Here is a 25,136-nt window from a genome sequence, read left to right as displayed (position 1 = left end):
ATTTCCAGTAATATGTTATGATTCCAGTTCTGCCTGTTTCAAAACTGACAACAATGAGAGCCCCTTCTAGCTAGAGCTGTGATTTTACGTGGGTCTAGCCAACGTGCATAATGTACAGCAAACAAATCCGTTCATAATGGATTCTTTCTGGTTAACATGCCTTCAAGAAGCATCCTGAAAGAGATCACTTAAGTTAATGCATTGACCATGAAATCAAAGAGTATAATTGTTACAAAATGAATTTACACTAAAGCAAGCATTAAAAAGTTGTATAGGAAGGAAAAGTATCATTGAAGAATGTTGGTGCTGTGGTAGAAAACTTAGTTGAAGAAGAATCTGATATTGCCTGAAACTGTGACTTCTGATACTGAAGCACTAAGGCCTGCTGACTTGCTAGGAAGAAAAGGTGAAAAGGAAGAAGTAATCTAAAGCATGAGAGCTAATGCAAGATAGTATTGTGTAGAAAGCAGGCAGCATGAAACTTTCATGTCAGATTGCATTTTGACATAATAGATGCTTTCTGATGGGCCAGACATGTTTTAATTGCTCTCAAAAGGAACCTTTTTACTTTCCTGTTAAGAGTTAAGCACCCTCTCTAGTCTGTAGACTGTCAGGATAATGACTCTAAGCACTGAGATAATCAATGTTCCTCTTATTTTTAACACTTGAATTAAAGCAGTTCTTGTACAATTGAGCCTTTATAGCATGATCTGTTAAAGCTTAACTCTTTCGTTACAGCTTGAAATAGTGGGATTGCTATATGTAGCAAATAGAAATCCTTTAAGTAAACAACATAAAACTCTTGGTTCTGTTCAGGAGCTTTGTTCGTGCAGATTGGTGTGACCAGGTAGATTAGCAACCCGTGCATCCCCGACATGCAATGTTCTCAGGAAATTCTTCAAAAAGCTTTGGCAAGAATATGCCAGGCTTCTCTATACTAGTCAAACACTCAGTAAAGTTATTGGAGTTCATAAGACAAAACTTCTGAAAACTTAACCACCTTTCTTTGTAAATATTGTAAGTAACCATCATTTTAAAAAATACTGATGTGAGTTTTCAAAGGAAATCTTACATATATGTAGGTGTGTACTGCCACTTCAGTATGTCATTTCTATTTAGGTCTGTCCAAAAGATGCAAAACTGTCTGAGTGCTAGATATGGGGGTTGTAACATACAAATTTTGACTATTTATAAATACATTGCTTGCAGAGGCAAATTTCTGATACACATGAGCAATTGAATAGTTGTATTGGGAAACTTGATTTTTTTTTTTTCTGAAGAACAAATATAAAAGTGATCTCACTTTAGTATATGGGAAAGGAAATAAAGATTTGTCAGAATAAACACATTTATGCTAATACAACCACCTGTGGAGGTGATAAAATACAACTGTATAGAAAGGAGAGTCATCTCTTACTGATAGTTCAAAATCTTGTCCTGGATTAACTCTACCTTATTCCAGGCACCTGATGTCACTTGCAGTGGGTGTAGTAACTCTCCCCGGTTCTCCCAGAGATTGGATTTACAGTCCAAATCCTACTTTGGAAATCTCCCTCTATTTCTGGAGCCTAGAGAGACTAACATCTTAAGTGGGGTCATTTAAACCAAGTTCCTTTGTTTCAACGATATAAATACTTCTGCTTTCTAGGGGTTGGTTTGTGTTGATTTAGGCAGCACAGATGTTGAAGTATTAGACAATCTGAGAGCATTTTTTGGCAACTGCTTTGTGTTATTTCTCCACAAAGGTGATGTACATGTGAGTGTATTTGTAGAATATATTTGTATAGTTAGGACTTCATAACTTGTCACCAGTGATTTCCTTAAATGCTAAGGATTTGTAAATTTTAATTTTTGATGAATGCTTGTTTATGACTCTGTAACAGCACTGTGTTAATGTCTAGATATAAAATGCATTTGAGGATATGCAGGTTTTGTATGCTTAACTCACACACTCATCACTTACTGTGTGGGAAACCCCAGTAGGCAACTAATTATACTGGTACTTAAGTAATCTGCAGAAAATAATGGGTAAAAGCAATACTGTGCAAGGCATTCCTAATATTAAAAAACTTAGAAAATTGTCTTTAGTCTTCAGTTATAGTAATTTCAAATATTTGTAGTCAGAAGTTCCACGAATAGTAGAAATGAAGCCTGTTTCCACTGCATTTTTCTTAGCAAAACCCACCTCCCGAAGAGGTCCAGTGACAACCTAACTGTAATATGTTCAAATTCTTCTCATATCCCAGAGCATACCCCCCACCTCATCCTGAGTGTGTTTAGGGCTGAAGCTGAGTACAGTTACATCAGGAAACAATTCTTAAAACTGTTGCTTAGAATTAGAAAACTATGTTAAAATGAGATATTAATAATATTTTTATTATGGGTAATCCAGAGATTCATTCTTCTTCCTTTTCTCTTTTTAGACAAGCTATATACAGTCTTCAATGTTTTTGATGATGATTCTACCTGCTGGACCTATCATGATGGTGCTTTGTCTATGAAAGTAACAAGAAAGGGGCCAGTTATTAGTACACTGGAAGCAGACTGGCTAGAATTAACCACATTTTATTATAAACAAGGATTGTCCTTAATTGATTCTTTTGTACACTGGGAAACTTCTAAAGGTGAGTACTGTCCCACAGTGTCATGAAGCTTTTACTTGTTTATGTAGAACTACATAGTTTGCAAGAATAGATCATATTTTGCTGCTTGGTGAGAAGGGCAATATGTAAACATGTTCAGATAGTCATTGCAAATCTCTAGAATCTGATATGTGAAAAAGTAGCAGCTTGTTTTGTGGGTAGCTATAGCTCTGAATAATTGAAATTTCTGCTTTGTTTTATCAAATTGAGGATTTCCAAAGCAGGAAAGCAAGTGTAGCATTATAAAATAAACCTTTTGCACTAGTTCTTTGTTTTGTTTTTTTTAAAGGAAAAGATAATGGGAAAAAATCATCAGGTACATGTTTTCCTGATGTTCATATTCTGCTGCTCACTGTAGATACTGTGCTGCACTCTGAATACTTCTAATGAGACAAAAGAGCACCTTGAGTTCTCATTGTGCTTACTGTACCATTAAATCTAACTCAGACTTTCTGTGCTTCCTGCTTTCTCCAGCTCTTTGGGCTTAAAAATTCTTTCCACAACACCAAATTGCATTAAAATTTGACTGTTAACCCTGAATTTTCAGGATGTTTCTGCAGGTTTTTCTGGTCAGGTGCAGACATATGCAGAGAGTAGAGAAATCTTTTTTTTTTTTTTTTTTTTTGTCCTGGCTCTCAACTGTAGGCAGGTGTTCCAGGACCTTTTCACACAGCTGGGAGAGAGGTCTTCCCTGATCCCTCCTGCTTCCTGCACTCTTCTGCAGGAATCTACCAGTTCAGTTAACACTCAGATTGTTGCAAGGATAGAGCTTCAGGCCATAGGATTTTCTAATTTTCTTCATTCTGCCAGTTTCAGTTAGATCTCAGTTTTTATTCTGGAGAGATCCTGCTATCTCTTCCAGAGTTCCTAGCCTTCCTTCTCCTGATGAACAGACCCAAGGCTGATGCCAGCAGTGCTGCTGTTGGCCCAGGCCCATCACTGCACACCCTGCTGAGCCCAAAACCCCGAGCTTTGGCCGAGCTGTGAGACAGTATCGTAACCACTGCTGACAACAGCAGAAGCTCTTTGTTGGCTGAAATATCTTGAACTTTAAAACTCTGTTGTTGGTAAAATATGTAATTAAGAGATTCATTTCCATTTGAACTGAATTTGTCTGAAAGCCAGAAATTAGAAGTGTGGCAAAAAATAGTATGTAGCTACTGTTGTGCAATTACTTGAAAATAATGTGAAGAAAATGGTATTACTGGTGTTAGGAGAACAGGCCAAGAGAGTCTGACATAGTTAATTATGTCAGAATTTATAAATTATTGTAATAAATGTCATATAGCAAACTTAGAATTTATACTTCACTAATGTGATATTTTGATTGGATAAATACTTTTGCTTGTACTTAGTTCTGATTTGTTGGTGTTCGTTTAAAGTTGTTTATGGTAGTTCAGTGTAAGCAAGCAAAACACAGGACTGCAGTGGAGAGAAGTCTTGTAAAAAGTTTGTTGAAAAGGCTTCAGAGACCTTAAACAATTTTTGCAGTACTCATTAATTTACTTAATAATGTATTTCTTAAGTAAATTAATATATTATTAATAATGTATTACAGTGGCTTTCATAAGTCATTTTACATCTGCTTCTTAGGTGAAGTAAGGAGGGTAGAATTACTGGGGTTTTGAGCGGTTTTCATATTTACTATATGTCTTAATGCTTTTTTTTCTGATACCCTGTTTCAAAATAACATGCACTCACTATCCCCTTTGCAAGGCTTGGGTTAGTGAAGGGCTTACATTTAAAAAAAAAAAAAAGTCTAAAACAGAAAATCTTTGGAAGTGAGATGATGTGGGTTCTTCAAAAATCAAACCCTGAAAATAATGACAACTCTTCAGTTTTCATTCTTCTCAGTAGTTTAGTTTTGAGTGTGAATCACGGCATTTCTGTAGCTCTACAATAAAGTAAATTTAGTGATTGTCAGAGGAACACAAATGCATTAACATCACTATATTCAGATTGAATTTGGCAGCTAGTCCCTCTCAAACTGCATATTTTGTGCACATAAGCAGCCTAATGGCACAGTTCATATTGGTCATCTTTTTTGCTCTTAAATTATAATTCCTATCTATTGAAGTCAGTGGAAGACTAAAGTTTCCTTTGGGGGAGGAGAGGTGAGAAATCAGACTCCGACTTTTCAATACAGATATTTTTTTAGAGCTGGAAAATAACTCTCTGGAGATGTGTTACAATTCACTGAGGGGTGTTTTTGGCAGCTGTTGAAATTAGTCTTTGCAGCTGTTGTCCAACAACAGTTTTACAGTCTTCTCATTCCCCTGTAGCTGTCTGCTCTTCTCTATGTGAATAACTATCCCATCTCTAATACCCAGGTTATGAATTATTTAGGGGTTTCATGCTGCCTCTTTGCAGCAGTTGGTCTGCTTCAGCCCCACTTGACTGGTATGTGTTTCAGTTACTCATGGGTGGGACGCAGCTGAATTAAACGGGATATATTCAGAGGCACAACTCACTATGTGGATGGAATTCTGCAGCTGATCAAGTGTCCATAACCACAGTAAGAAATTAATTTAGCTACTTAAGCTAAAATGTTTGTTCTTGAGGTGAACGTTGAAGAGTTTTATAACCAGATAAAAGTTTGACACCCAAAAGAGGGGAGCCTAAAATGTGTATTCGAGGAAAGTATTTAATCACTTGCACTCATTACTTCTTTTATGTCTGCATGTACATCTAATTGTCATCTTCACCTCACCTTTGTATTCTTTTAGACTGTGAGGTGTCTTTAGCAGTAGTTGTCCTTTTATACAACTTTACTAAAGTGAGAAAATTTTAGCTATTTTGATAAAAATAAAAACATTGGATGCAAGTCAGGCAGCTGCAAAATCCTTCTCTGAGTTGGATTCTACAGATGTTCTAGAGAGTCAGTAGAATTCTGTTGCTACCAGGATCAAAATGCAATACCCAGTTTAAGGTAGGAGGAAGTTTTAACATAAGAAAATAATTTTTAAAAAACCCAAACTATTGTCAATTCTTAATAATTACAAACTTCTGTGTTCTACTGCCAAAAGAAGATGTAGTCATGCCAAGTAACTTTTCTTTTAGCAGCCATTTGGATGAATGTAGTGTTTCCTTCATTTGCAGCACTCTTTTTTGAGTACTGATATTAACAAAGATAAACTATTATAATTGACAGAATGGACAGGTGAACCAGTTAGCCACACATGTAGCTTTTTCAATATAGGTGATTTTTGACATGGTATACTTAATGAATTACCAGTTTTGTCCCAAAATACCACCAAGTGGAGGTGTCTTGTGTCAATAACTCTTTAAAACTTAGAGTTATTCTATCATGTTTGAAAAATGGTAGAAAAATAAATATTCTAACATGTTGTAGGTAGACTGCCTGAACACTGAAGAAAGGTCAAAGTCCTTGAATTTGTAAGATGGAGAATTTATGAATTATTAGGAGCTGTGCAGATATTCATATGTTTGTGCCTGAAGCCATATATTCAGTTCCATATACAACCACATTATATTCATGGATAATCTAAGAATAAAATAAAATGTACACTATATCTACAAATGTGTGGAAGAGATAAATATTCAAGTATCTAAATGATTATAACTCAAACTACATACATATGCTACGTGCAATATAGTAAAAACTAATATGAATAAATAGTTGGTATTTTATGGTACATTAACAAGCATGCTCAAAATGGGAATTCCTGGTTTATGTAGCACAACTTCTGTGCCATCAGTTTCTAAAACAGGACCAGTTGTGTTCCATAAGTTTGATTTGTTTGCTAGGTGGTTTTTTTCTTTATCTACCTTCCCTGAAGCTGTGGCAAAACCAGTCATCTCTTTACATGTCTTTGTGCAGTATTGGAGAGGATTTAAATCTGATATTCTGAGAATTATGTAATTTATTGTTCAAATTTAAGATAGTCAGCTGTCAAGGTACAACTGCACAGAAGGCTTCCCAATGGCTCTTAGGAGAAGGAAAACTAGAAAATAAACCAGTATTTGATGCACAGCTTTAGTTTGGGCCAACCGGATACTATCAGGCTTTGACAAGTGAGTCAGGGAGTTGTGCTGTGAAACTTCCTTCCCATCAGGAATCTTCCTACAATTACTTCTGTTTCAGGCTCTTCCTGTGGCCCTTTACATATTTATTTAAGTAACAGTAGCTAGGCTTTGCACTTCATGCTTCATTTATCTTTATGCTCTCTCCTGCCACACCAAAAGCCACACTTACTGTCAGGCGTACAGTATTAAAGTTGAATAAAGAGGGTTTGCGCCCATCTGCTGTGAGGGATATGAATACAGGAAATTGGAATTCAGATTTGAGCATGGAAGTGGCTAATGCTTTTGAGAAAAGGAAGTGGTTCGTAGTGTAATTTGTATAGAAAAAATGATTTTCAATATTAAGTTGGCTTGCATGCTTCATCAAGTTGTAATTAGATGCAGAAATAACCTCAAATTTGAGTTATTTGCTGTCTCAGTTTTTAGAGGACTGTTCAATGAGGAAAAAACCAAGCCCATGTGTACATCTTGGTAAGATATCAGCCTAAAACTTTATATTTCAGTTTGTTTGTCTTTATGTTCGCAGGGGACTATTTGCCCAAATCTTTAGAAGGATTGTTTATCTATGAAGAAGAAGGTGCTGGGGTTCCAGGTTCTAACAGGAAAGGAAATGATGCAATAGTTGTTGAACAATGGACAGTCATTGAGGTAAATTGCTGATTATTTAGCAACACTATTTCCTACTTATGTTTTTATTTTTTTCCCTTAGAATGCTTGTACCAGTGTTTGATAAACATTCAGGATGGTTTCTTGAAGCCACCTGCATAAGCTAAGCTGAAGCCTTGTATCATCAAAATGAAGTCAGGCCTGTGGCCATTGGTCAATGTGCGTAAAAGAAATAGTCCACAGGGGTTCTGGCCTGACATTTACAAATGTTCATACTAACACATACAACCACCAAAGAAAATGTGGGGGTTTTTTAATGTGTTTCAGACCAATTTAGACATAATTTCAACAAGTGAAATTCCACTGACAGTGTGCTGAAGTATTTTTAAATAAAAAGGAGAAGAAAATAGGAAAAACTAGAAACAGAACAAGAAAAAATTGTTGGTGAATTAATTGCGTATGGCTTTCAGATGCAGATTCTTAGTAAAATTTTACTGCTAAATATGAAAGACTTCATTTTTCCTAATAAATTTACATGTACCGCTGTAGCATGGTACAGCAATAAAATTATTTAATGTTTTTTAATATTTTTAATATTGTAAGATTACTGGTATGAATTAATGACATCTGAAAGTAATTGTTGTTGGGAGGATACTAAGGGCTTTTGAAATATTCCATGATAAATACATTTACCATTGTGAAAAGAAACAGCATAAAACTAAGACCTTGGATATTAAAAACAAAAAGAAAAAAAGCACACACACACGCAGAAAAACCCAAAACAAAACAACCAACCACCAAACCCCAGAAACTTAAGTATATAGCTAGGTGAGATGCTTGTTGTTCAGATCTGAAGTGAAAACCTAAATACATCAAGACACCTATTCTGGTGTTTAAATTTAGGCATTAACTTAGTAACATGACGAGTTTAACAAGTGAGATGTGCTTTGAATGTCTTAATGAATCAGGATTGTATGTAAAGTTAATATGTTCTGTCTGTTTTCCTAGTCTTCTGTAGTGTTGAACTTTTCAAATTGTTTTCATTTTGGAATAGTGAATCTCCACCAAACAACACAGTTTGATGTCATCTCAAAGGATTATCTCATTATAAATGGGGAGAATCGTTGTAATTTGTGTAGAAGTGTGAGTAAAACCTGTACAGAGTCTCTTTACTACTTTTTATGATTATTAATGTAGGGGTGTGAAATTAAAACAGATTATGGACCTTTACTGCACACGTTGGCTGAGTTTGGATGGCTCCTGACCTGTGTCCTGCCTACACCTATCGTCCGACATGACAGGTACACAAATAATAAATGACAGCATTTTTGGTGTATACATCAAGTGATTACTTGTGTACTTAAATGTAAAAGGAAGAAAGATTCTAATAATGTTAACTGCATATAAAACATGAGATGTAAGTAGCATTATGGTGGAATTCTTTTTGCCACACTGTTTTAGGACTTCAGTGAGTTTCAGACTAGATCAACAATCCTAAATTTAAAATACACTGTTTACATCTAAACATTAAAAATTTTATTTAGGAAACTTTTTATCACATACCCAGTCCCTGGCACTGGGGCAGCAAATCTCATATACCTCAAGTTTAAACAAGTGTTGAAATGTTTCACTAATTTAGGACCTTGGTGAATGACTGGTTTAGACTGTGTAAGAAGTCATGTTGTCACAAGACAGTCATGCAGTACTTATTGCCAATTCGGGAGGAGAATGTGCTAATCCAGCAAGTTATTGGGCTGTTTCTCTTCTTTAATGTAGACATTATGTTTCATTTCAAATATAGTACCAAACTACTGGATTTCAGTTCTCTTACTCTAATATTTATTTAGATGACTGAAGGGGGCTGTATATATGTAAGAAGAGCTAAATAGCAGACGTGGATCCAGTGTAAGGTTCCAGGAATTTTTGGAGGTGTGGTTTTTTGGGGTGTTTTTGTTTTTTAACCAAAATAAAGTACTGTGCTTTTCTTCATGGAATCAAACTAAAAAAATGACAAACAAAACACTGGATTAAGCATATACCTCTTTTCTCTCTCTCTTCTTTTTTTTTCTTTTTTTTTTTTTTAAATTTTCATCCCATTAGATTGCCAGGGTTTGAAAACAAGCAAATGTACTGAGGCATGGCTTAGGGCTCATTAAGGACAGTGGAAAGAGTGGGTAACTTGAGTAATCTTTGGATCCAGACCTCACTGTATTAAATCAAGACAGCATGAAAAAGGATGAAAGGTTCTAAGAGAACTGCTCCAAGAAAGTGGAATTTTGTTCAAGTGATTTTACATAATTAAATCAGCTCACCCATGTGAGAAGGTTTTTCTGATCAGAAACTAGGTGTTGAGGTTTTCTTGGCTGTGTTTTTGTAATAGTTATTTTTAACCAACTGGTTAAATGCAAAGACAGAAGAAATTGTGGTTAAAAAAAAAAAAGTCATGTTCTGCTAGGTTTTTTTTAAGGGTCTCTGTGTGGCTTGTTTTCTTTTGAAATTTATCAAATTCTGAACTTATAAAGATCCTGCTCCAGAGAGAAGCAGTTTCCAGAATCTGAAACAAAATGGTTATCTTTTAATACATTTCTTCAAACAAAATTTCGTAGTCTAAGTGTATTAGCTTTGAACATGGTGACTTGTAAAGGTGTGTGAACTGCTGAACCTGGTTTTCATAAACAGCTGAGATTTTTGGCCAAATCTGAAGAGCTTGAGAGTAAGCCTTTAGGATCTGGATCTACATGAAAGTACATGAGTGGACAATGGGAGAGAAAGATTTTAGTAGTCAAGGTGCACTGTGGGTCATAGGATGAGAGAGAGGTTTTAACCTCAAACCTCTTCTATCCCGCAAGCAGTGTAACTGTACCCATCCCTGTGCTGTAGGGGTTGGACAGCAGGGTCAAGGTTGTCCTGAGCAGCTGCTGATCAACCACTCTGAGTATCCATCTGTGCTTGCAGCAGGCAAAATGGTACTATTTTGTACCTCATGGATCACAGAGCAAAGGCAGGGCCATTTAAAAGAAACTAAGTGCTGTAAGAAAAAAAAATGAGAAGTGCTCTAGGAAGTGCTAACAGATTGATTAAACTGGAGCTGCTCCTTGAACTAGTAAGAAGGTAATATAGCAGCAAGATATTGAAGTTGCACTAGATGTCTGAAGTAGTGTTGCTTCCCAGATGTAAACAACCAGCCCATTAAGAGATGTAATCATGCAAAAGGGAGTTGTATGCTGGCCAAATCTGAAGTTGGATTCATTTTGTATCAATGCTAGGATAATTCAGACTAACAAAAAGCATTTGTTTTCTGGCCTAAATGGTTGGGTAGGTGTCTGCATGAATTGTCTAATACTTGTTGTCCTAGTGTGGCTCGTGAGATACTTTTGGAAGAAAAATGATAAATCATGTTTCCTGTGCCTGTAGTGTATCTCATATACAGCTATTCAGTTTTCTTTGTAAAAAGAAAGAAAGCCCATGAACAAGAAATCCTAATTGGGAATTAAGAATTCTTAATAGTCCAAAAAAGAGTGTGTTTCTGTTGTGATAGGCTAAGTAGCGATTGATAAATACTATTTTTAGGCATTGATGTTGGTATTTAAAGAAGAAAAGAAATTCCTGGATGGTTACTTTGTGTCTGATGTGAAGATGCCATTACTGTGATGGTGGATTATCCTAGGAATGCAAGTTAAATGTCTTAATAAAGAAGGACACTTTATGCTGTCAAACAGCTGGTCTCTTCCCAGCCTTGGAACTCTGACCTCAAAACCCAGTCTGAGTATTAATGGGCCTCAGAAACACTGAAAAAACAAACGAGCAACATTTTGGAATGATCTGGCAAATTCATCTTTTCATATTATTTTTAAAAAAAGAATTCTTACAAAGTATATAAACAAGATTCTATCTAACAATAAAATGTTAGCAGGGCAGCCTGCTCCCCATTTTTATTCACCGTAATATCTTGCTCCTATTCTCTGTCTTTCTCTTCGCCTAATTTATTGCAAAACTTTCCCTCATCTCAGATCATCTGTGATCTGTTCCTAGCCATTATGCCCACTGCTCGTCTGCAGACGAAGAGTGTGACCAACAGGCGAATACGTTCTGGAGTGTGACAGGATTGTCATGCACAGATGTGTTCCTCTTTTGGTTTTTACATGGTTAGGGTTTGAAACAGTTTAAAAAAAACACCAGGCTGACATGTCTGTTTCTGTGTGGTTTGGTGGTTGCTTGAAGTTTTTCTTTTTTACAGATGTTCCTCTCCATAAAATAAAATTCCTGTTGCGTGGAGTGTTATGTCACATGATAGCTAAATGTCATGGATCACTGTCCTGTTTCAGGCAGGGGCAGCAGTCTGTAGACCTATTCAGTCCTTTAACTCCTACCTCAATGGCTTGATCATGTTGGATGCAGGAAACATTTCCTTGAGAAATGTTATCTTTGCTGTTACAAATAGAGCAAAGGTAGACCTTATAGTGACCTTCCAGTACTTAAAAGGGGCTACAGGAAAGATGGGGAGGGACTATGCATCAGGGGGTGTAGGGATAGGATGAGGGTTAATGGTTTTAAACTGACAGAGGGCAGATTTAGATTAGATGTAAGGAAGAAATTCTTCACTGTGAGGGAGGTGAGACACTGGCACAGGTTGCCCAGAGAAGCTGTGGCTGCCCCCTCCCTGGCAGTGTTCAAGGCCAGGCTGGACGGGGCTTTGAGCAGCCTGGTCTGCAGTCAATAAAGAATTTTTTTAACAAAAGAAGAATACAAGACAGATCCACAATAACATTAGTGACCTAAAGAGCCTCCTGTATTATATACAACTCTTACTAGGTAAATGTCTTCAAGACAAGAATTTGACAGTAATTGTGTGAATTTCAGAAGCAAGGACAAAAAACAATAGTCCTTTTAGGAGTTAAATCTAGTGAGTGGAAAAAATGTTAGAAGATACTTTGCTGGTAACTTAGTGCTTCTGCAGTTAATTTAATAGTATTATGAGTTTGTAGAATTTCATACATTTTGTAGTCTAGAATTAGATTTCTAAGGTTTTTTTAAATTTTTCATTAAACAAGCCAGTCACTGTTGCAGACTGGTGTCTGTCTCATAACTGAAAGTCTAAATGCTGTGCAATTCCAAAGGAGTGCAAAACTGCATTTTGGGAAATGCAAAAAAAAACCTGAATGGGTTAAAAGAATTTATTATCTTGCTCCTTTTGTTTATTTTTCAGAAAACTTTTGTCTAACCTTAATTCTAAGTGCATTGTATATAAAATGTTCATGCATTTAAAAAAAATCTGTAAAAATCAGTCATTGGCAGTACTACTTAGCTTCTAGCTTGATGATTGTTTTGGGGGACTTATTAAATATATACATGTAAGAGGACAAATTTACTGCACGTACAGCATAAGCAGACAAGCAAACTGCTGGTGTTTTAACAAGAGAGTCTCTGTTGCCCTTCATCCCTCTTAAAAGAAGAGACAGGAAAAAGGCTTCAGCAGCCTTTCTCTGCAGTGACCTTTATTTCCCCTCACTGATTACTATAGTCCCTGAAAATGGGCAAGGCAGACCGTCTACCGGCGCCACAAAGCAGGCAGGCAAATGCAGTGCAAAAACACTGACTTTGTGAATATTAATTTATCATGACAATCTACTTAATCTAAGTTTTCAAAATGGCCCTGACTTACGAGGCAAAGAGGAAATGTGGAGGTGCGAGGGAAGCCATGGAGTGGCTTGCTCTAAGCACTTTTTCTCATTTAAATTCTGTGGAAATCCCACTGTCATTGAGTTCTTTGTGAATTAAGCTCATAGCCACTTTGTCGTGTGCGGCATTTTAATAAGGTCAGACTTAGAAAATTGTTAATTTACTTATTGTCTACTCACCATCGTGTCCTTTTTCTGTTATAGTAGAATTTGTACAAGCTGTAGCTTAATGTTTGGGGTTTTTTCTTTTCTCTGAAGGAATGCAGACACTGTTACAAAATAAGCCGTAGGCTCTTCCCCATGCAGGAGACTGTGCTCAGTTTTCTTGATTAGAAGAGAGATTTCCCAATTGATATTATCGAAGCAGACATAACTGAGGCAGGGAGAGATACCTAGCCAAGTGGAATAAGGTTGCAGGATTGCTAATTTCCTTGTCATGACATAAAATTGTAACACATTTTCTTTTAATGGATGCAAACAGTGAGGTAGGCACTCTCAGAGCAGCAAACCTTGTTAATTTAGGGAAACTAGTAAGTTTCTTCTCCTGCCTCCTTGTTTTCCTCACAAGCTGGAGTTTAAGATAGTTCTCTGTTCGCATCCAAGGAAGACATGCAAAGATATGCCATGACCTCAGTTCAGCTGGACTGAAAGGAAGATTGTGAGGGGCCAAACACTGTCACAAAACCATCATCACTGACTAATGATCAGATGTTGCTGAGTTTGCTGGGAATGGTGCTGTTCTGTGTACTTTCTCAGAACTTACTTCCAGAAGCCCTACTGGGGCAGGCTGTTAACAAGCTCTTTCTGATCTCATAGGAACAGTTTTAATCCCGTTTTTTTTTTTTTTTTCTTGGAGCAAGTCCCTAATGTTAAACACAAATCAGTTCTATCAGTCCTAGCTCTGGCATAAAACATGAATCAGATATCTCAGCTTTATGTGTGCCATTGTTAAGATTGTGACATACCCATGCTGAATTACAAGCTTACATTATTTTACTAGTTCTTTCTGTAATGTTATGCATAATAATACTGTTTTATGATTGATAGAATAGGTAGAATAATAGATACTTCAAATGAACTCAATACATCTCTTTTGTGTTTCTGTACTCTTAAATCTGTAGTCGATCTTCTGCCAAGGTATTTCAGTGTCTTTCCTTTATATGCATAAAGATCTCACTGAATACTGCCCAGAAGTTGGAGTTGGGGTGAGAAGGAGAGTTTATCAAAATGTAGTATCTGATACCTAAAAGAGCACAGGAATTTTTTAAACCCTCCCATCCTAGACCTCTGGTCTTGAAATTCTTGCACTCTTCCAGTGACATGGAGTTGGGCTTTGTAGTACATATGCAATCAATGTGCTGACAGTATTTCTGATGGAAAGGTGATGAAAATAAACACATACAACCTTCAAGAGGATGTACCACCAGTACTGAAAGTGTAACACTTTTGAAACATTGTATCAGTAACATCTAGTTTGGTCTTGAGGAACAACTGCTCCTTTTCACATTTATTTTTCTAAAAGTACTTCCTTTAAAAAAAAAAAAATTAACAGTGTTTCTTTAAATTATATCTACCACAGCAGTATCCACATCTGTAAAAGTTCCAGGACTAAAAACTTCAATTCCTATTTTTTTTCCTTTACCTTACTACTATATTCTCTTCTCCTTCCTATGCATGTACCTCCCATGTACAAAACGGCCAGTGTCCTTTATCTCACTGTGGATGTAGAGCTGAAAAACACTACACCTTAACCCAGCTCTATGCTGCTTTTTTTTTTTTCCCTTTGATGTGATGACAGAACTGTTCAAGAATTAATAAAACAGTTAATGCTTGGTAGTCTATCCTCTTCTCACTCATGGACTTAGATACACACAACTTACAGTTGACTCTGAAAGCTATGAACGTGTTACAGTAACTATTATTGCCTTTAAGTTATTGAAACAATTTTCTTTAAATTTTAGTGAAGGAAATCTGGCCACAAAGCAAGTAATTTTTCTTCAGAGACCTGTTATGTGGAATTCTGCTGTCCAGACACCAGAGGTAATGTATTTATGGTATTAATATAAAAACAAGTTAGTACTTCACATCATAGTTAGGTACAGAAACAAATGAGACTTCAAAATTAATGGGGAAAAAAGTGGCAGAAGAGCATTTCACTTGTTTAAACTTCAAGTTTGTGGAGAGCTTTTGCAGCTGAACTTGTATGTTGTTTTTTTCTCAGTCATATACCTCTTAAATTAAGCCATAGAGAAAAGCATAAGCATACTAAAAACCTGGTTTGTGCTAAGAAACTACTGTCTTGGGTGGATGAGGTTGGCTGTGCTGTAAGTATTTCTTTAGAAGTCCTCAGGAAGTCTTCTGATTCAAATCCTGGATCTGTTGCACATGGAAGAAAACATTTTATTTTGACTTCCAAAAGAAAACATTTTATTTTGATCTCCAAAACGACTACTTTCACACTTGCAGAAGAACACAAGTGTCAAGCTGTGCAAGGGCTACTGTAATCTGAAGGGGGAAGTGCTAACTGTTGCTGCATGAAAATGTGTGACAGAAATGGAGGATTTAAAACTCCTGCAGCTGGACCTGAACAACTCCTTGTCCCTTTCGAGTGAGGCTCCCATAATAGGAGTTGTATAAAAGTGCTTTGAGGATTAAGTAACTGGCAGTCACTGTGTTCTGCTCGGTCAAGGTCACAGCAGTTATTGCACCTGTATAGTGCTATAGTAAATCGTGCTGTGGCCAGAGAAGGATGAACTACTGGTGGACTCTTTGCTAAGTCTTTCAACATTCTGTGATGGATTTTAATTTTTGTTATTTCTGGGTTTTGATGGCCATTCCACCTTTCTCTAAACAACGTGACTTTCCTGTGATAGTCTTCAGCAGCTATGAAAACTATGGACGTTCTCACTCATGTCCAGCACCAGCATAGTAACTTTACAAACTTTGTCATTCGTGGTGTTGCATACTATCATAAGGCAATGATACCTAGTCTCTTTCCATCTGTATAAATAGTTCCATGACTCTCTAAAGTTCTTGCATTCATATTGGATCTCTCTCCCTCCTCTTTACCTTCTGTCTGTTACCATCATCTATATTTTCCTCTATTTGGCATTTCTAAAATACACTCTCTCCCTTTTTTTTTTTTTTTTGTTCCTGTCCAGACTTTTCCTTATCTCCAGCCTAACTTCCTTTTCACTGTGTCCCCTGATAATTACTGCTTCTATGCCTGGAAGAACTGTGTTCAACATGCACAATTAAAGTCCTGTTTTATTTTTTGTATCTATCGCTATCTGTAATTTATTTCCTCATTTACAAAATTTGAGATTCTGCTTTTTTCTCTTCTGTGTAGTCTCCCTTGCCAGTGTGTTAATCTCCCATTCATACCCTGTTCTAAATTCTGCCAGTTCCTCATAAAATTTTTTTCCTTTAATTTCCCCCTGTGTACCAAGCATCTGCAGCTTTCAGCTTCCAAAGATTCTGACCCTTGTTCTCATGCCTGACTTTGTAGTCTTTACACTCTTTCCTAAGACCTTTCTGAAAGTATGTTTTGGAACATAATTTTGATATCAGTATGTAAATATAGAAAACCTTATTATGTCACTTATTATCAAAGTCGTACTTGTCCTGATGCTTCCCTACTTTTTTAATACTCTGTATAAGGGCATTTACTCCTGAGATGAATACCCTTTCCTTGGTAAGGTATGTTATTTCTAACTATAAGCATCTTTTAAAAGGCAGCGTAACTACATGACACAAGTTAGAATAGTTAAGACTGGATTCTGCCAAGAGACCTAATACAAACCAGTTCTGTAAAAACATTTAGTGCAAGGAACTGATGAATCTTTGCAACAGTGGTTTAAATTAGAAATAGGAAGCATTATGCTCACAGTTTAAGTTCTTTCACCAAGTTGTGAGGTGATCAGCAGTTTTGGTTTATACAAATAAAATGGTGTGCTTTGTGGTTATTGTTTTCTTTGTTGTAATGGGAAACGCTTGACTTAAGCATTAACATACTGGAAGTAAACAAGAAATAGCTGATTTGTAGCCATTTACATCAGGATTACTGTGTTCAAAATCTGAACAAAGGTAGTACCTAAATGTGCTCTTCAAGTACCAGTGAAATGCTTTACTTCTCTACCAGGAAATTTCAGTATGCTGAGGTCATTTTAGCATGGGATAAATAGGTAGTTGAGGCTGAAGCTGAAACGTTTAGCAGAGCAACATTTTCCTTCTGGTTTTCCAGTTATGTTGGTTTCCCCTAAATTTTAATCTTTTTACTTCGTTGCTTTTTTACCAAAATGTCTGAATTGTCAAACAGCATATTACCTTCATTACAATTTCAATTCAGTGGTTTAGAATGTCATGCTAGCTTTGCATTGAGTAGCTAGATTTCAGGTGCAAAACAAGCTGCTGAAATTTGAAAGCATTAACTTTTGCTCTAGAAACTTTAATATGTTTATTTAAAATGTCCACTGGACATTGATGACATAGCCATACAACTTTATCAAGCCTTGCAAAGGTTTTAGTAAAAACATTTAATTTCTGTCATTTTCATTTGTACTGCCCATCTTTTCATGGATGTTCAAATTACATTAAAGCTGTTAAAAAAATTTTCATGTCCACAATTTAGGATGTTTTTGAAATGCGGAAATACTTTGGATATCTAAAAATACTTCAGATATCTAAAATGCTTTAAGTTCAAAAAAAAAAAAAGACATTACAATTCATGTTTGTTTTAAGCATACCCTTAGCATGTTTACAACTCGGGTACCTTGAGAAGAATGCTACCTATGAGAGAGTCAAAATACAAAACCAGCAAGGCTCTTTCATTACTGAAATAAGAAAGCAGCCTCATACAGGCCTTCTCAAACACTTAACTATCAAGCTCCTAGAGCCCTGGTCACATCACTTCCCAGCTCTCCACAGTGCAGCAGGGTCTGGCCATGGCAGGAGCTTTGCCCCACAGGCAGGTCCAGCTGCTGGACCTCTGTGACTAATGTTCTGGAGAATGGCAACATGGGGTACGGGTTGCTTTGTGTACTCAGGATTATCTTTTTTTTAATTGTTGGGTTAAAGTTAGACATTGCCATTTCTAAAGGAAGCTTTGCTTCAGTAAGAATTAAGGGGAAAACCCCAATTACCTGATCCCTTATTCCCACAGGTACCTCAGAGAAGGGTATATTTTATGTCCTCACAGCTCATCTCTCTGCCTTCTTGTATATTCATGGGATAGTGCATTATGACCTGACTTATGCCTTAATGTAATTGTTCAAAGGCCTCTTGGATTAGAAGGGCTATGCTGTCTCAGTGGGCTCTTTGTTTATCACATACCACTTGCTTTACTAAGAAAATAGTTCAGAGGAGGAGATCCAAGATTGAACCACACAGTGCTTAAGGGTTTTCTGGGTTTTTTTCTAGTTTCCTTTATTTCCTTTAAGCAGACTTTATCCTCTTACTGTGGCATCCAGGCGAAGCCTATTTCCTTCTGTTTCTCCTGAGGCAACACTGTTTCCCCTTAGTCTAATTTCCCAATGCCTTCTGTAACAGCTTCCCTAAATACATTTCCTTTAGCCACAAGGGCCATTGTTCTTACAGTTTCAAAAGGGTTTGAGAAAAAAACTTAGCAATGTATAGAAGGGGGGCACAGAACTTGCCAGAGCATGGCAAACACAGTTGTGGAGTGTTTTTGTTTTTAAAGTGATAGCATTTGTGCAAATCCCCCTGCAAGAGCACGTGTCCTTTACCCACCAAAATGCTGCTCTGTGCTGGGGCTGCATTCCTCCTTAGCTAGATGTGCTCCTGCTGTGGACAGGGCTGTGTCCCCTGGCAAAGCATCTCCTGGTTTAGCAGTGCTTGTTCTGACAGCCAGGCTCCAGGCAGGCAGCCAGGGCCCTTCTGCCTGCCTGACCATGCTGCTCTGGTGTGACTCAGGGTACTGACACTGCCTCTGGGGGTGCTGCATCATTGCAGAGCTGAGTACCTCAGGTAGCTCCTGATGCTAAAATGAAATAAACCTTTTATTTATTTGTAATACCTAAGAGGACCCTTAGCATAGTCTGATAGGTTTTTGTTTGCATAAATCAAAATCTGCTTGCTTTTCTTTTGATGTTGGCAGCCATCACTTCAAGAAGCATGTCAGGAGATCCCAGTACTAATGTCAAACTGTATTTATACCCAGTTCTTCATGTGCAAGGTCTCTTTAGACCCCCTCTCAAATTACTGTACAGGACAGCTGCTGACTTCTATCTCTGTAGATCCACCATGTGGATTGAATGCAATCCTCAATAAACTTGCCACTACCTGAAGAGGCCTCTGAAGGTTTTTACAGGGAGAACTGGAAAGATGGGAAAGCGTAGCAGTCTCACCATGAGATGGATCAGTGGGAAATCTTTCAGTCCTATGAAGCGGTCAGATCACACTCTTAAAGAGCTCAGTGTCAGTGGAGTTCAGCTCATACCTTCATCAAATACTGCAGTCTTGTTGAAGCTTCAAGGCAGAACTGTGTTTGGGGAGGTGATCAACATCCACTGACTCAGAACAGCTTGCAGATGAGGGCACTAGCCAGACATTGTAGGTGGTGGCATGCAGATATGTGTGCCTGCAGCGGTAGCTGGAAATGGTGGAGCTGCATCAGCTGCTGCCTGCCACTGCCTGGCCCTCCCACCCCTCCAGGCAGGAGGGACCTCTGCAGCTGAGAGGAAGCTGATAGCAGGAGCTGGGCCACCCTCGAGCATCATCGCTGCAGAGCATGAGAAAGGGCAGCGCACGCATGTGCTATATGGCAGAAGGTGTCAGAGTCGGGGTACGTTAGACGCGTTAGGCGCAGAAATCATGCTTTCTTCAAATGGCTGATTTTAGCATGGGTAAAGACTTGTAAATCATTCCGGATCTGCCAGGTACTGTGTAAGAATTGAGTATTGTTGAAGCACTTTTTTTAGCATTCGTTTGTGCTTTCTTGAATCTCAACCACATCTTGTATCTCCTTTGTCTTTCTTGAGGTTTTTTCTCCAGAGGAGTTCATAGTTTAAACCAGCGCATTAAATGCTCCCTTATGTTAAAATGCAGCTCACGTTAAATCCGTGCATGACTCATTGCAAAGTGTTTGGCTTACCACCTACCCCCCCCACCCCCACCCCACCCCCAAAATAAGCTAACATTTAAACATCTTGTATTTCAGAGGAAATCCTTAAGACAAGTTATTGGGGAGGAAAAAGGCAAAGTCTCTAGCAGGAGTGTTGGATTAGACACAGCTACTTCTAGCCCTGTAGAAATTGGACAGCCACCAGATGAGTTTCACCTGTCTCCTTCTAAACAATGTTGGATGAAGGAGGGATCCTCCCAGTATGGAGGCTTTTCAGGATTCAGTAGCAGCGATGGAGTATTAAGGGAACTGGATGATGGACAATTTGACCAGGAAGATGGAGTCACTCAGGTCACATGTATGTGATGAAGTAAGTAACTGCATCAGATGGACATGTACATAATTCACACAAATGTTTAAAAAAAAAAAAAATCATACTACTTTAAATGCATTGGTATAATCCTATGACTTTTCCCAGACTCATTTTGTATTTTTGTCTGTTTCTTTGTTGTGTTAATCCTACTGTAGTAATAATACTACTGCAAAATAATTTGGTTTTCTGTCTCTCTTTAATAGAAGTTACTACATGACTGGGTGCTCTGCTAACTTGTTAATGCTTTTGACAAGCAAGGAAGCAAATGATGCGAAACAGTAACAGTTTAAATTGTGTAAGAGAGAAAGGAATGAGGATGTTTAGTATTTTCCACAAGCTGGAGGAATATTTGTGTTTTGGTTTTTATTTTTCTTTTTCTAAGGGTGTTGTAAATATTGGTGGGGAAAATGAACTGCCTAGCTGTTATGTTTTAATGTAATTTTCATTTTGCTTGCCTTGCATAAATTCAAATGCCTAGAGAAGTGTTAAGTCTTATGCTAGAGTGTTAATAATTTAATCTACATTCAGACTTGGTATGTACAGAAAACCTCTGGAGGCTCTAGGCAGACACTTGCTCCTGTAATATAACTTCACGTATACAGGTTTTACCAGGGTTCCTTGTACATCTAAGCCGAAAGCTATCCGAGCATATAGCATATAGTATAATGACAAATTCATAATTTACTCATGAGTGGATATTAAGAACCATTCACCCCCTGAAAGATAACTTGCAGTCTATGAAAAAGTAGTTAGAGAAACTCACAAAGAAGCATTGACAGCAAGGTGCACAATGATGCTGATAGTACACAGGAGGAAGTAGGCTAAACTTAATAGCCAATATTAGACCATAGACTATATACAAATGTGCTGATGTATATATAAAAAATTTCTCAGCTAAATGTATCTCATACTGGGTAGACTGTATTCAACTGCATCAAATACCAGAAAGTGTTCAGAGGCAAGGATGAAGTTGCTGTGCTTCCGTCCTCGCCGTGGGGAGGAGCTGCTTGCATTAAGGGAGGTTAACACCGGCAGAGCGCCGTGGGGACAGGCGTGAGCAACATACTGCTGTCTGGAGATTACATTTTACAGAGGAGAAGATGAATAAAAATGCATCTCCAGAAATGAACTGAGCAAATGTATTCACAGCATTTCTCTGCGTTAGCAGTACGTCACACACATCGCCTCAGGATTTTGATACCTGTCTGGGTGTGCTGTACTGCAAACACAGGAAGCAATGTTGTGAATGCATTTAACTGGACCACCCTGCTCCCCTGGGCTGGCGTCCTGCCGACTGCCGTGGGAGTGACCCTGTCCACAGTGGCAGGCGCTGGCACTAAACGCAGTGAGCAAGTGAGTGCAGTGACAGGAAGACCGATAACTGACTCCAGGTGAGCCCCCAAGGAGATGGCCAGGATGGTGGAAGTCAGACTGCGATCTCAGTGGTGGGGACCTGTGCAGAAAGAACACTCGCAGAAGCTGCTTATTTCAATAAGCAAAAAGTAACTCATGAAAGAAAAAAATCACAGTTGCTATGGTAAGCAAAAGTAGTACAAAGCCTTAGTGCTATTTCAATTTACTTCATAAGGCAAGGGGGCAGGGGAAACCCTTTCTACTTGCATGATTGTCATAGTGGGAGCTTGAAATGATTACTGCTTTGGAGCTGCTCCCCAATTTCGTGACAAAATTGTTGTTTGTTTTTCACTTTGGAAGAGCAACTCTAACAACTGTTTGTAGCAGGTTTGGGTTTTTTTCTGAGAAAAATCCACTGCCCTGGAGCTGGAGACATTCCTTCAACTTTTTTTTCCTATTGCATGTTGTTGAAAAGGGCAGTTTCTATTTTTCTCACTTGAATTTCTTAAGAAAAATGCTGGCAGTCTGGCAAAATAGTTCTGAATCGTGATTCTTAAGAGCCAAATACACATCAGAAATTACCTTCTATAAAGCAGTTTAAGATGGTTAACAGTAGTGAATCCTAAACCAAAACTGAACTGTACCTATTTAAATAAGTTACACTGTATAAAATAATAAATGGAATGCAGTTGATCTGTCTAGAATACATTCATTGGATAAAACAAATCATTTAACTGAGATCTTTTCATATCACCTGTTGAGAATGCAGAAAATTCAGATAAATTAGTATCTTTTTAAAGAACTTTTCCCCCTTACAATTAATGGGATGTACACAAGAGAGATCCTGTTTTGGAACAAAGGTAGAAATTGAGTATGCTCTGGATGTAGGTACTTCACAGGTACACTCTAGAATATCCCCACTTTTGGCAAGAAAGGCTTTTCTTAAAATGAAATAAAGCCATATTCCTTTCTAGTAGCCTACAGTTTTTTTTAGTCCTTGCTCTTGAATCTCACAGGTGTTGACTGTGCTGCAAACCTGTGAATTTCTTTCAAGTCTTTTTAATTCAGTGTAAATATGCTAAGTTGTTTGCTCTGAACCCACTTAGCAATTCCTATATAATTAAGGATGGCTTTTTTAAAATGCCATTTGTCTGACAGTATGTAAAGTTGCCTCTGCCATAGAAACATTAATCTAGATTGTTTTCCTAGCTCTCTATTGTCTTTCAGCTCACAGGGCTACATTTAGGCTCACTATTGGAAAAAAAATAAAATACAATTCTTCATCTCAAAAAAAAAAAAAAAGTCAACCTGACAGGAGCCAAGATAGAGAACTGTGAAGTGAGTGGCATGGAGAGCATAGCAAAGGAATAAATTCCTCAGCATTCGTTTTTTGGTACAAGAACTCAAGGGGATCATGGCAGAGGTAAGTAGCAGGTTTGAGACAAATCGCGGTATCTGTTTAGCCAACTGCAGAACGCCTTGCTGCAGGGTGCTGTGGATAAAACTACGTGGATTTAAAAGGTGACTGAAAAATTCCTGAAAGGAAAACCATCGCCTTATTCTCTCTGAAAGTCACCGAACCAGAAACCGTTGGGAGACTCTGAGAGCTTGTCTGACTGACTCCATGCTTATCCTGTTCTTTATTGTAAGCACCCGCGCTTCATCCCTGGTGGGCATGGAGCTGAGAGCGTTCTCCTGCAGCAAGGCTTTCTTTCAAAAATCAGGGCGAGTAAGTTGCTTGCTCTGCCTGTGTGAAGACTGTGCAAGAATTACCTGACTTCATGCACTAGTTGAACACAGAATAAACCACCCATCTTCCTAGGGCATGAATGCTGAAATGAGAAATAATGGAAAATGCTTCTGAAATGATGGAAAAATATTCTGTTTCGCTCTTTGTACTTAAATTCTGAAAGCCAACTGTATTTTACTTGGAAAAGTGAGAAGGGGAGGGTGCATTTTGGGTATAGAGATTCTAATTTAAGCTACTTGTTTCATCACCTGGTCTTACACAAACTAGAGCATTAAGGTATGCCTTCATTAGTGTTGTGACCAGCTCAACAAACGAAGTTTATAAATCAGAAAAGCTGTCAGAGTAACTCTGGCAAGGGCTTTTTTTGTACGCTCTATTTTATATATATATACACACACACAAACACTGTTCAGTTTTCATTTTACCAGAATGTATTCTACGTACTCATTTTTTTAATTGAAAGAACTGCAAATCAAAGCATGGATGCAGTCTCTGATAAAAAAAATGTAACTACACTTATTTATTCAATAACAGGGCTTCAATTAGAAGCCTGTGTGTCTGAAATGTAATAGAAAAGTCCCTTACCTGTGCATGACAACAGAAGTGCCCTGCAACTATTGGAACAGAGAGAGAAGGCAACCAGTGCTGGTCATGAACCTCTGCAAAAGACTGTTTATACTTTCTGCTGCTTAAATTGTTTGGAGAGGAAATACTTTTCTAGTGTTTACAAGCAGGAAGAAACTATCCGCTGTAAAAAAAAAAAAAATTGTGCCCTGCTCATAATTGTCAGAACAGTTTATTTACATACCTGGTCAACTGCAATAAACTGCTGCTTAACTTCTGTGTTTCTGGTCTGTAAAATACTATTTTCTTTTGATAAAGCTAAGATCCCTTCTACAATTCTGATAGGAAGCTTCTCACCATTAAAAACACTTCCCAAATCAGCCACCAGTTTATGATGTTTGTCTCACGCTGACATGGAATAGGTTAGGTCAATGTAAGCCTTTCCTCAAGCTAGAATTACTTTTTTGCAGTCTTGTCTGTACGTCCATACAGCTCACAAGGCAAAGCTTGTTAGATTTACAGCCAACTATTAAAAGCTGATTAGGTTTTCCTTGTTCTTAGTATATTCATCTTTGGAAGGTAAAAAGTGCAGGTTGCTGTCTTGACAATTCCCTATGGTTTAATTTAGAGAACAGTCTTAGTTAGGGTTTAGATTTTTCAAAGCCAAATTTCTCTATCAGAACCTAGACAACTGCTATGAATGAAAAGTAGTGAACGTTCCTGACTTCAGGTACGTGTAACTTGAAAGAGACAAAGTGGTTCAGAGGAACAGGTCTGGTGACATACTCTGATCTGTTTAAGCAGATAAACTTTGACAACACCTGAGAGAATTAAAATCTTAAAAGGAAAGTAGCAAAATCACTGTGGCTGACTTGTTGCAAGATGTGTTAAGCCAAACATCAGGAAAAACCTCAGTGACTTAAGGAAAAAGTAATTTGAAAGTTGTGCTTTGCTTACAATATGCCCTTGCATCTGTGATGCGCTGTCCCAATGTACTTATTTTGGTATCTGGAAGGTCCTCTTCTCAATCACCCTTACAAAAGTA

General features: G+C 37.7%; 1 protein-coding gene across 1 annotated transcript in view; it reads left to right on the top strand.

The window, feature by feature from the left end:
- RFTN2 (raftlin family member 2) overlaps positions 1–24,370 on the top strand; it is a 34,899-nt gene extending 10,529 nt beyond the window's left edge. Inside the window, exons 5-9 of the mRNA XM_074872786.1 lie at positions 2,424–2,624; positions 7,213–7,334; positions 8,490–8,593; positions 14,932–15,010; positions 20,148–24,370. Coding sequence (XP_074728887.1) covers positions 2,424–2,624; positions 7,213–7,334; positions 8,490–8,593; positions 14,932–15,010; positions 20,148–20,417 — 776 coding nt within the window. The 3' untranslated portion in view covers positions 20,418–24,370. The remainder of the gene's footprint in view (positions 1–2,423; positions 2,625–7,212; positions 7,335–8,489; positions 8,594–14,931; positions 15,011–20,147) is intronic.
- Positions 24,371–25,136: the final 766 nt, after the last annotated feature.

Source organism: Strix uralensis, chromosome 6, assembly GCF_047716275.1.
Source record: "Strix uralensis isolate ZFMK-TIS-50842 chromosome 6, bStrUra1, whole genome shotgun sequence".
Lineage (NCBI taxonomy): Eukaryota > Metazoa > Chordata > Aves > Strigiformes > Strigidae > Strix > Strix uralensis.
The sequence above is the reverse complement of the archived record's forward strand: the minus strand, read 5'-3'. Positions and strand labels throughout refer to the sequence as shown.